Consider the following 12,745-nt stretch of genomic DNA (forward strand, 5'->3'; position numbering starts at 1 on the left):
TTTAATAAAAGATTTAGTATTTTTAGCATTTATCGTGCGTAATATATAGATTGAATAAGGAATTTTCTTTAACCTTTTTTTTAAAAAAAATGAAAAATAAAAATTGTTATCCTTGAGAATCGTATCGGATCAGATATTAGAATTAGTTTTACTAGTAAAAACGGGACTAAATAATCAAGGATATTAATAGACAAATTTGCTGTACATGTAACGGATCATGTTAACATGGATCGATGGACACTTGAATTTGGATATTAATAGACAAAATATGTAATGCGAGGAATGAGTGACGGACAGAAGTTGCAAGAAAATGTCTCTCGATCCGAAACTGAGGGAAAGACCTCTCTGTTTTTTCTTCGCACGTACCCTCCTCGATCGATCTATATATAACTTTCTCCCCTTCGTTCTATCTACTCTCACAAAAATAGGTGTCTCCTGCGCACAGAGAAGTGATCATGGGCACCATCTCTTTCTTTGCTTCGCTTTTGTTATCAACTTCCTTGCTTCATTTGTGCTTGTTCTATGGGGTGGCCGCCGGTGCTGGTGCGTCCAACAGGAAAGCATTGGCACAGCCACCAAGTGGGAAGATTAGCCCTCGAGTTCTAAAATTCTACCCCATAATTCAAGAGTTCAAAAAAAGAATCACCTACGACCCAAAAGGCATTTTGAAAACATGGGATCCCAACGATAAAAACGTATGCAATTACAAGGGCTTCTTCTGCGACATTTTTCCGGCCGACAAACAAATGACAGTTGCTGGAGTAGACTTCACCGGCTTCGGGTTTGCTGGTAAGCAAGGCCTCACTCTCTTTGGGTTCATTGAAAAGTTAACCGACATTACCGTTTTCCACGCCAACTCCAACAACTTCACCGGTGGCATCCCCAGGGAGATCTCCACCATTCCGTACTTCTTCGAGCTAGACCTTAGCAGCAACAAGTTAACTGGCCAGTTCCCAATCGAAGTTCTTGGTGCCAAACAACTGACCTTCTTGGACCTCCGCTTTAACCATTTGTACGGCACTGTTCCACCCCAACTGTTCTTGCTTGACGTGGACGTAATCTTCATTAACAACAACAAGTTTGAGCAAAAGCTTCCTGATAATCTTGGCTCTACGCCAGCCCTTTATCTCACTTTTGCCAACAACAAGTTCACTGGGCCAATCCCACCAAGCATTGGCAAAACTAAGACAAACATCCTTGAGGTGCTCTTCTTGAACAACAAGCTCACTGGATGCTTGCCATTCGAGATTGGCTACCTGGGAAATGCCACTGCTTTTGATGTCAGCTCCAATTACTTGACGGGTCCAATACCCCACTCATTTCAGTGCCTGTTTAATATAGAGGTGCTTAACCTGGCTCGGAACCACTTCTATGGGTCGATCCCGGAGGCTATATGCAAGCTGCCTAACCTAAGTTACTTGGATTTATCAAGAAACTACTTCACCCAGGTGGGCACTGAATGCAGGAAGTTGGTCAACAAAAAGGTTCTTCATTTGCGAAAGAATTGCATTCAAGACCTTCCACATCAGAGATCAAAAGCTGAATGTGCTGCATTTTTCTCTAAGCCCCACCAGTGCCCCAACGAGAAGACTCTAACTTACATTCCTTGTAAAGGAGTTCATCCTCCTCCCAAAAGTTCCCCTTCAACACTACTTACCTATGGCGCTCTTAAACCGCTCAAGTAGGCTGTGATTTTCAAGCTCTAATCCAATGGGACTCATTAACGATGGATGGATCATATGGGGGGCCTTTTGTAATTATATTTTCATGTTTTTGTTCTCTTTATATATATTGATCAAGCAGTCATGAATCAGGCAATGTGTTCTAATTTGGCATCTCCAACAGATGCAAAATCGTATAGTGTAGTACCGAAGATTGTCAGTACACTGCAAAATTGTATTCTAAACATCCCAAATTTTATTTTTAAAAATTAATTTTTAAATGATGTGATATATTTTTTAAAATGATAAATTACATAATGTTGTAACACATTATTTAAAAACCAACTTTTAAGAAAAATAAAATTGAAATGTCTAGCCTTCCTCGTTCATGAGATAACGATTAGCGATCATAAATCATAAGGTTTCTAACTCCCTTGCTTATGGTCAAGTCTGCTTACGTATATTTAGCCACGTACTTCACAAGAACAAACAATACTTAGTCAAACATATTTTTCCTAATATTAATTCAGGTGACGCAGGCAGTTTGTTTTCTTTTTCAAAGGACGCGCGTGACAGTTCTCACCCATTGATTTTTTTAAAAAACATATGTGGTAGAAATCGAGGGCATAGGCATGTGATATATTTTGAGGCTCGATAAGGTTAAGCGAGGGTTTTTTTTTTTTTTTTTTTAGAAAAAAAAAAAAAGAAGAAGAAGATATTGATATTATATTTTTATTTAAACATTAATTTTCTTACATTTTGAGATGTAAAATTGTTGTCTTTTTAAATTCAAATTAGATTTTAACTGTTCAATATTTATTACAAGGCTCAAAAAATCTCTACCCACAACATAATTGAATATTTTCAAGAATAAAACCTTTAAAGTTGAAAAATAAATTTTATTTAAGAATTGTCTTTAATATTATTTGATTCTCTTATTTAATATTATCAATTTTTTAAGACTTACTTCCAGAATGAAAATATTGAAGAATTAAATGATATTAGAGGCCTTATTAAATTGGGCAACCACATAATTTTTTTTTCAATATAGAGCCGGCCATGAGAGCATCTTCCTAATTTTTTTTCAATATAGAGGGGCCATGAGAGCATCTTTATTTTTTGAAATGATAGTTGAGGGCCAACTTGTGGCTCCCAACAGCCTTTTTTATATTAAAAAAATCTCATTTTAATTAAAAGGGATTGACAGGGCACAAGTTGAACTCTGCCTATTATTACTCTATCTACCTCTCTTTAACTCTTCTTCACGACTTCATGAAGTCTACGTACGCACCGTCTATATTAACTTCCCGTTAATTATCTACTCTCATGAAGGGTCCTGTGCACAGAGAAATGATGGGCACCAGATCTTTCTATGATTCACTTTTCCTATCAGCTTTCTTGCTTCATTTGTGCTTCTACTATGGAGTGGGTGCTGCTGATCCGGATATCATGTCCAATAGGAAAGCATTGGAAACAGCTTTAGGTGGTGATAGTGGCAATTATTCTGCTCCTGCACCTGCTCCTGCTCCTAAAAATGAAGACTGTCCTCCTCCCTCTCCCCCTCCTGAACTTGAATACCCCCCACCATTGCCACCACACAATACCCCTCCACCTCTTGAACCTGAATCTCCTCCACCATTACAACCACCTCTCCCTCCTAAATCTGAATATCCCCCACTACTGCCACCATCCCCTATCTCTCCTCCTGAACCTGAACCTGAATACCACCCACCACTGCCACCGCCCCCTATCGTTTCCCCTCCTGAACCTGAATACCACCCACCACTGCCACAGACCCCTACCCCTCCTCCTACTGAAGTACCTGAATACCACCCACCACTTCCACAGACCCCTACCCCTCCTCCTACTGAAGTACCTGAATACCACCCACCACTGCCACAGACCCCTACCCCTCCTCCTACTGAACCTGAATACCACCCACCACTGCCACAGACCCCTACCCCTCCCCCTACTGAACCTGAATACCACCCACCACTGCCACAGCCCCCTACCCTTTCCACTCCTGAACCTGAATGCCCCCCACCACTACCACCGCCCCCTACCCTTCCCTCTCCTGAACCTGAATCTCCCGCACCACTGCCACCGCCCCCTACCCTTTCCCCTCCTGAACCTGAATATCCCCCACCACTGCCACCGCCCCCTATCCCTCCTCCTCCTCCTGAACCTGAATGCCCCCCACCCCCACAAAGTGAGCTTAGTCCTCGACTTCAATTAGTCTACCCCATAATTCAAGATTTCAGAAAAATAATCACCTGTGACCCAAAAGGCATTTTGAAATCATGGGATCGCAAAGATAAAAACGTATGCAAATTCAAGGGCTTCTTCTGCGACATTGTTCCGAAGTACAATCAACTAGCACTTTCTGGAGTAGACTTCAACGGGTTTCGGTTTGGTGGTAAGGACGGCCAGCTCCCTCTCTCTGGCTTCATTGAAAAGTTACCCGACATTACCGTGTTCCACGCAAACTCCAACAATTTCACTGGTGGCATCCCCATTGAGATCTCCAAGCTTCCATACTTCTACGAGCTAGATCTTAGCAACAACAAGTTACATGGCCAGTTCCCAATGGAAGTTCTTGGTGCCAAACAATTGACCTTCTTGGACCTTCGTTTTAACTTTTTGTACGGCAGGGTTCCACCCCAAGTGTTCTTGCTAGACGTTGACGTAATCTTCATCAACAACAACTATTTTGAGCATAGGCTTCCTGATAATCTTGGCTCTACACCAGCCCTATATCTCACTTTTGCCAACAACAAGTTCACTGGGCCAATCCCACCAAGCATTGGCCAAGCTAACAAAACCCTCCTTGAGGTGCTCTTCTTGAACAACAAGCTCACAGGATGCTTGCCATTTGAGATTGGCTTCCTGAAAATGGCCACTGTTTTTGACGTGAGCATCAATTACTTGATGGGTCCAATACCCTTCTCATTTCAGTGCCTGTTTAAAATAGAGGTGCTTAACCTGGCTCGAAACCAGTTCGATGGGTCGGTCCCGGAGGCAATCTGCAAGCTGCCTAACCTTGGTGTCTTCAATTTATCAGACAACTACTTCACCCAGGTTGGCCCTAAATGCAGGAAGTTGATCAAGAAAAAGGTTCTTGATATAAAAAATAATTGCATTATAGACCTTCCAAATCAGAGATCAAAAGCTGAATGTGCTGCTTTTTTCGCCAAGCCCAAGTACCAGAAGTGCCACCACGACCAGTCCTTATATTACATTCCTTGTAAGAAGATCAAGTATTACGGAGCTCCTCTTTGTTCGTCCTACAATCATCAACCAATGGCTCCAGCCCCTTCACCACTTTCCTATGGCGCTCTTAAACCCCATAGGCTGTGATTTTCAAGCTCTAAACGATGGGTCATGGGGGCCTTTTGTAATATATATATTTGCATAAATCTGTTCTCTTTATATTGATCAAGTCATGAATAAGGCAATTAATGTGTTCTAATTTGGCTTCTCCATAACATGCAAATTCATATACTCTAATACTGAAGATTGTTGGTCAGCACTGCTAAACAAATTCATGAGATAGCGTTCATAAATCATAAGGTTAATTGTGGAGGATTTGGCTTCGTAATTTAAGCTGCTGTAGAAAAAAATAAAGAGTTCAGATTTAAACACGTATTTTTTTTGTTCATAAATCAACGGACATTTTTTTAATTTATAACGTACGTTCATGTGATAAATCTCGAAAGTTGCATTTTATGTACTCTTATTCATTGATGAATTTATAATACTAAGTGTTCCTATTTATATGGAGGGAGTGAGAATACAAAAGAAAAAATGAGAGCTCAAATCAAATCGAATTTAAATGTATTTAAATTTGATTCGATTAGAATTAATACTAAAATCAAATTTCATAATACATTACTAACCGGATGATTACTGTTGATCGATCCCTTGCTTATGATCAAGTCTACGCAAGTCAAGAAAGCGCATTTGTTGGACTTTTCTTTTTCCATAGCGTGCGTTGTTAATTGCTACGATAAGGAAGTGAAAATGAAAGATAATAACGACAGAAGTAGATGGGGATGAGGCCGCCATGAGAAAATGTTCCTTCGTCGTCTTTAATTACGTTTGTTTAAACCCTATATATATATATATATCTATATAAAAATAAAAAAAAAATAAAAAAATAAAAAAAAAACCCTATATATATATATATATATATATATATATATATATATATATATATATACTTTTGTTTAACTTTTCTCGGTCTTTGGTGGCTACGCTCCTACTCATGCAGACAGCCAATCAACTGTAACTATCCGTCTCTGTCATGATTCGGACACAAGATTTTTTTTTTTTTTTTTTTTTTTTTTTTTTTTTTTTTTATGAATATTTGGAGACGAGTAATATGCTCACAGCTAGGGTTTTGGACAAGTCTAATCGGGCTGTCATTGTTAAAATCGAGAATTAGGTCGTTTAGGTGTTGAATTCGAAAATTTCATTACGGGAATTGCGAATTTTGTTTTCGTGGGATAAAATATGAAAAAAATTTAAAAAAATTAAATAAAATATAATTTGTTTTTAAAAAAAGTAAAATATTTTTTATAATAATATTTAAAACAAACACACTCCAAAAAATTAAAATATGATTTCTTGTCAAGTTTTCGTAGAACTAAAAATATAATTATTTTATGTGGTAGAGAATTATAGATTCTTTGAAAAAAAAAAAAAAAATCACAACTATCATATAATTTTCTGTTATATAGGATAAATGTACTTTTAGTTGTGTGAAAAGTTAGCAGGAAATTATATTTCCTGTTAATTTTATTTTAAGGCTAAGGTTTTAGGGACGTTTAATTAGCTGGATTTTTTTTTTATTTTTTTTAACAACATTAATTCATCAAAGAGTAGGGTTACAAAGATAATCCAGAGGTGTGAAAATCCCAACAATAAACCTAAAGCTGATAAAACAATGTCAAAATTCATAGCACAAAGAGTGTTTTTAATTCCAAATGAATCAAAAATTTCTCGACCCTATATTCTTTGGACAAAGCCAATGATAGGTCTGCATAAAGTGGTAGTAACTCCAAAACAATGAATAGCAGGAGCATGATCCTTGAAGGAGTCATCCACCCTGTCAAGAGCCACGACCCCTTTGCAAGAGTTGAGAGATCGATGAGCACTTTGTTGGAAATGGCAGCCCCTTTGCAAGGGTTGAAGAGGGGTAGGCATAACTAAAATCAGTGAAAAAGCTCTAGAGGGGTAGGGACAATTTAATGACAATGACGTGTTTTTTAAAATAATTAATCACATGAAATTGTAATACAATATTCGATAGTCAATTTTTTTTAAAATAAAATAAAGTAAAATTGAGAAATGTAACATTTCTCGTTGCAGAATATAAAGGAGCGGATATTCTACTATCTACAACCATGTTTTAGTTATCTTTTACTGTATTCTCTTTGATTTTTTCCAAGAAGTCACAATTCATACAAGCTTTGGAGACCATGCCAAATGTCCATATGCAAGGAGAAACCAATTAATTCCATCTACGATTATTCTTGATATCAAGCTTCCAGCTCTTCACCAAGGCCTGTTTGGCAACTCCTTCCCTCTCTCTTTCCTCCTTTTCATTTCTCTTAAAAAACTATTATCTTCTAAACATTCTTAATTTTTTTATTTTTTATATCACATCAACAATTTTTTATTATTATTTAAATAAAAAAATCTCACTACAATATATATATATATTTTTTTCTACTTTTTCATATAAATTTTTTCAATTTTATATCACATCAATCACTTTTTATTATTACTAAAAAATAAAAAATTATCTCCCAATACGAGGAGGGGAGGAGGCTACCAAACATGCCCAAATGGGCCACCGTCCCATCACCTCCAATATTTATTATCCAGCTACTACTTTTGAACAAGTTAGCTGCTTTGAATGCTTCAAGACGGGTCAATTTTTGTACACACTAATAGCACTAATAACTTCTTAAATTTCATTCATTTTTTTTAGATGTAAAAAAAATTCATAAAAAATAAATAAATAAAAAAAGTTCTTTGAATTAGATTCTCTTATTGTTTCCTAAACTAAGAAAATACCAAGAGAACTAAAAGTTGTACCTTAAATCTAGGGAAGCAAAAGTGGTTCCTTAAATATTATTTTAATATAAAAACTTTTTCTTTCCTCTCTCATTTCTTTAGCATTTATATGAAACAATATTTAAATGATTTATCTTTCTCCTAACATTTAATTTAAAGAATATTTAAATGGTATGGAGAATGGATAATGGAAGCTATTATTAAATATATTTAAATAGAGAAGCAAAAAATAATTTAGTTTCTTAAATTGAAAAAAAGGTTTAAAATAAGCTACAGTTAATGCTCTAAGTTGTTAAATAAGCTTATCACTTAGAGAAATGATCCCTACACTCATTTCTCACAACAGCTCCACAACAAGCTGACGTGGCTGGTAATATTTTATTTTATTTTTTTGTTTTGTTTTCTTTTCTTTTTTTAAAAAAATAATAAAATATTACCAGCCACATCAGCTTGTTGTGTGACTATTATGAGAAATGAGTGTATGGATCATTTCTCTACCACTTATCACCTTGTATTTGAAAGTATATAGTCTCATTTATTCTCCATTTCTTACATCTATTAGAATTAAAAGTGGCCAAAGACCCCCTTGTAATTTCCTTCTCCTCCTTTTAATAAATAAAAAAAAAAAAAAAAAAAAAAAAAAAAAAAAAAGAAAAGCTTGAGGCTATGTTTTTTGTTTTGTTTTAAATATATAATTTTAGGACTTCGCTATTTGTTATGCGTCATGCTATTCTTACTTTATTAAATTGACGTGACGGTGCCTATTTTTCTTACTATATCAGTCAAAATTTAATAAAGAAAAATCAAAATGAGCACTTTCAAAGAAAGTGGGGTAAGGTATCACATAGAATTTCTCAAAGACTTTATTGGTACAAATTAATCCAACACTAAAAGCAATGTCAACCCTGCTTGGTATGTAATCGACTCCTTTTCCAGCAAGATCCAATTCCAAGCTTAACACATGTACTCATGGGAGTCCGAACATTTATCAACTTCAGTAACATCTAGATTTTATATTGGAAAGAGATAAATAATTTATATATAGTGAGTGGTATATAAAAGATAGTCATGAGTGTTAATTTTCACATTACCTAATTATTAGGTAAAGTTAGTCTTTATGAGAGATTCTAGAGAAATTTCAATTTCACTAGTTATTTTAGAGTGATATTGCAGAATGTAGATGTGGCTAGCGTTTTTTTCTGGATCGTTACAAATAGTATCAAAGCCAAGTCATGTAGTACTGAAGCATCGCATGATACTACATGACGTAGCCCAGATAAGGACGTCAGAGATTTAAAGGAGGAAGTTTATAACACCCGAATCTCATATTGAGAAGAGATAAATAACTCACATAGAGTGAGTGGTTTATAAGAGATAGTCATGAGTACTGTTAATTTTCAAATTGCCTAGTTAATAGGTGAAAATGATGTTTATAAGAAATTTTAGAAAAATTTTAAATTGACTAATCATTTTGGGGTGATATCACGTATATGACTAGAGTTTTTATTTATTTATTTTTGTTATTACGGGTCGTGACAAATCCAAACCTCTTAACCAACTCTTTAGCATATTTGGATTGGGCCTCCTCTAATTGACTTGTAAACCCAAAAAAATATTTGAGCTCACCAATCATGCTTATCTCAGCTGCAAAGTCATAAGCATGTGAGCTCATTGCGTAATCCAATCCCTCCCCAAAAATAAAAATAAAAAATAAAATAAAAACTAAAAAATATTTGGCAGAGAAAATCAGCTTCTCATCTGGCTCCCACCACCTACTTCTCCCAATTAAATCGGGACACGTATTCCTATAACATTTTTGTTTCCCGTTGTTTGCGTGTAAAGAGATAGGCACATTGTTTTCGGAGAGCCCATTGGCCAATAAAATGTCCTATAAACTGTTTAGGCAATTTATCAATTAAAGGAATTAAGTGTCCTGGATTGCAAATTACCAAACCATCTAAGTACAATTCCTTTAAAGTGATGGGAAAAGCTCTACGTGCACATGATCTCATCGAGAACAGTTTGTAAATGCATGTGAACTTTATGCAATGTTCTCCCCTGCCTCTTCACATGGATTTGGTCTCTGCTCCCTGTGGTAAGAATGGCTCCACGTTTGCATATTGAACTACATTATCATGGCATCATCTGGTTCAAGTCTTGCCTATTTGCTAAAGCTAGGGCTCAATTGCAAAAATTCTCTATTCTTGAAGATTGCGGTGAGCCAGCGGTCCAGCTAGCGTCGTCTCTTTGGTCACATTCGAACCCTAAGATTGAGAGAGAGCGAGCCTGCTAAATGGACAAAAGCCAAACACGAAGAAACTTGTTGGGTGTGTTAGACGTGATCACTCTAATGCTTAAATTAATGACTAAGTGAAGAGAGAGTCTTCAAAGGAAGCTTGAGAAAAGTGGTGTGTACCTCTTAATATATAGAGTTTTTCTAAGGTCCGTTTGTAAGAGGAGGGCTTAAGGGAATACTAGAATTGATTTACCGCTCTATTATTTTGTTAGGATAGATTTTCCATTTCCTCTAAGTATATCAAATGTGATTATTTTTTAGTACACCAACTTGTATGTAATAATAAGAATTAAATAAAAAAACTATAGAAAATAATCACAACATTATCTATATATAATTAAATCACCAAATAAAAGGGTGAATTAGTGGAATATAAGTATTACATAAGAACCATTTGATTAATGAGTTATAAAATTTTATAATAAATTATGTAACAATAAATTTATAAAAAGTAATATTTTAAATTAAAATACCCCAAAATTGTGGACTCTCTTAAACTTCAATCCATGTGAGCAAGTGGTGTGTTTAAGACCAAATTTTAGGACCTCAAATAGCCCGACTCCATTTAAGCTCCAAAAGTTTAAAACCAACCAATTAAAGTGAGAGGGCAGCAACCCCCAACTCGGGAAAACATTTATGGCATTGTCGCCGACACGCAAGTGAGTCAGTGGACTGACAGAATAGGAATTTTTTTAATTTTTTATGCATATGGGTTAACGCAGAAATTATATATATATATACATATATATTTGAAGAAATAAAAAATATATTGAGATAAAGGGACAAAGCAAAAATTAATATTTTTTTTTTAGGTTAAAAATTTAATACAGACGGATTTGTCGAAAAATTTTTACAAATCAACTTCGAATAGTGATATGTATTCATTACATGTAAGAAGCACACATTTATTTTTTAAAAAAGTCTATACACTCTTCTCAAACTACCACTCAATTAATTATAGTCCACCCAAATTATCAAAACAATGTCAATATCCTCTCCAATGTCAGCAAAAAGACAAAAATAGCCTTACTATTTTTTCAACAAAACAAAAATACCCCTATAAATTCAAAAAAAGAAAATATATATATACATAATTTTTTATTTTAAAAAAAAAATATTTTTTTTTTCAAAAAACGAAAATTTTAAATTTCTTTAAAGAAAACAAAATTTTAATTTAAAAACAACAAACGATTTTTTTTTAGTTTTTCTTTAAATTTTAAAATTTGGCCACCCTTGGTTTTTATAATTTTATGTATTTCTTTTTTCTTTTTCTTTTTCTTTTTTTCTTTTTTTTAGTTTTAGTTTTAGTTTTTTTTTTTATATATATTTTATTTTATTAAGGATATTTTAATTATTTGGGAATATTGAAAGTTTTTGGTAATTTGGAGGATAATGTAAAAATTAAAAGTTTGGAAAAATATTGTCAATTGAATAGTAGTTTGAAGATAGTATTTGGACTTTACCTTTTTTTTAATTGTATGTGTTTCTTACATGTTTTTTTAATAGCTTAAAGAATACATGTTATTAATAGATGTTGATTTGTATGAATTTCCTATAAATTAATTTGTAGGAATTTTTTTCATTTTTTTTTACTGCATTTGAATAAAATAATTGAAATATCAATCAACCGTCAACAGAATGCAAACTTTACTATTGACTAAATACAAAATTTTGATTCAATGAATCAATGTAATAAGAGATATTACACATCACACAATAAAGTTACATTAAAAAAAAAATGATAGATTTTATATTCTATAAACTTTGTGTTTGTATATATAATAAGAATCTAATATTTAGAATAGTCATTCTCTTATGAGTCATAAAAATGACGATTTTAAAAGCTATTTAATACTATAGTCTTTTATTTTTAATAAAAATTATTCTTTTTTCTTAGTAAAATATATATTTTCCATGCCACACGTACCCCAAAAGTTGAGTACTGAATGTAAACTAAAAGTTACAAAATGTAAATGAATCTGAAAGTATTGGAATAAAAATGGAGATGGAGAGGCCCGTTAAGAGCATTCCCAATAATAACTTTTTTATAGTCATTTTCTTTCTCTACATTAAAAAAAAAAAAAAAAAAAGAAATACAAAAAATCATTTACAGCAGATACCTCATCGGTTCTTTAAGCATTGAGAATGTTATAGTTCTACCCAATATGTAAAAATTGTGTTGACATTTTGTGAAAAATGTGAGAGTAAGTACAAACTTATATTTGTAAAGAAATGATATTTAATTGATATAAGAAAAGATAAAGAAAACTATTATAGAATGTATTTGAATAGGGAAGTATAAAATTATTTTATTTTCTAAATTTAAGAAAAAAAAAATTTTAAAAAAAAAAAGAAAAAAAAAAAAAAAAGACTACGTACTGTGAATGCTCTAAGGCAAAGAAGTGTTAAAACTGAGACAAAATTGTCTCCATCTTTTGTCCCATTGTTGAGATCATCTCCATTTCATTGTCTAGACGTACTGTTGGATTGCTTTTGTTTTTGAAGGCACGGGGATAAACTAAAAGCTTGTGAGTTGTGGCCCAAATGTAAATTTAAAAGCATATTTAATGAACTTTTTCAAAACAGGAGACGGCCTACACGTCTGCATATGGGTCAATCTCTGCCTCTCGGAGTCTTCTTCACGTAGACTACGCATTGTCTATATAACTTCTTCCCCTTCATTCTATCAAATATCAAGAAGAAGATC

At 33.9% G+C, this 12,745-nt stretch overlaps 2 protein-coding genes across 3 annotated transcripts; both read left to right on the forward strand.

Annotated features, from left to right (window-relative positions):
* The first annotated feature begins 455 nt into the window (after nucleotides 1-455).
* On the forward strand, nucleotides 456-1,685 carry LOC133881298 (uncharacterized protein At4g06744-like). Its single transcript, XM_062320224.1, has one exon. It carries the CDS (start codon nucleotides 456-458, stop codon nucleotides 1,683-1,685), a length of 1,230 nt encoding a protein of 409 aa, XP_062176208.1.
* A 1,278-nt stretch (nucleotides 1,686-2,963) lies between these two features.
* LOC133880922 (uncharacterized protein At4g06744-like) lies at nucleotides 2,964-5,142 on the forward strand. Of its 2 annotated transcripts, XM_062319884.1 has the most exons (2): nucleotides 2,964-3,378; nucleotides 3,430-5,142. In XM_062319884.1, the coding sequence occupies exons 1-2, from the start codon at nucleotides 2,988-2,990 to the stop codon at nucleotides 5,016-5,018; spliced, it is 1,980 nt and encodes a 659-aa protein (XP_062175868.1). In that variant the 5' UTR covers nucleotides 2,964-2,987; the 3' UTR covers nucleotides 5,019-5,142. The 2 variants fall into 2 exon arrangements, with proteins under 2 accessions (XP_062175868.1, XP_062175867.1); XM_062319883.1 differs by having other exon boundaries at nucleotides 2,964-5,142.
* The last annotated feature ends 7,603 nt before the right edge of the window (nucleotides 5,143-12,745 follow it).

The sequence above is a fragment of the Alnus glutinosa genome, chromosome 11 (genome assembly GCF_958979055.1).
Source record: "Alnus glutinosa chromosome 11, dhAlnGlut1.1, whole genome shotgun sequence".
NCBI lineage: Eukaryota > Viridiplantae > Streptophyta > Magnoliopsida > Fagales > Betulaceae > Alnus > Alnus glutinosa.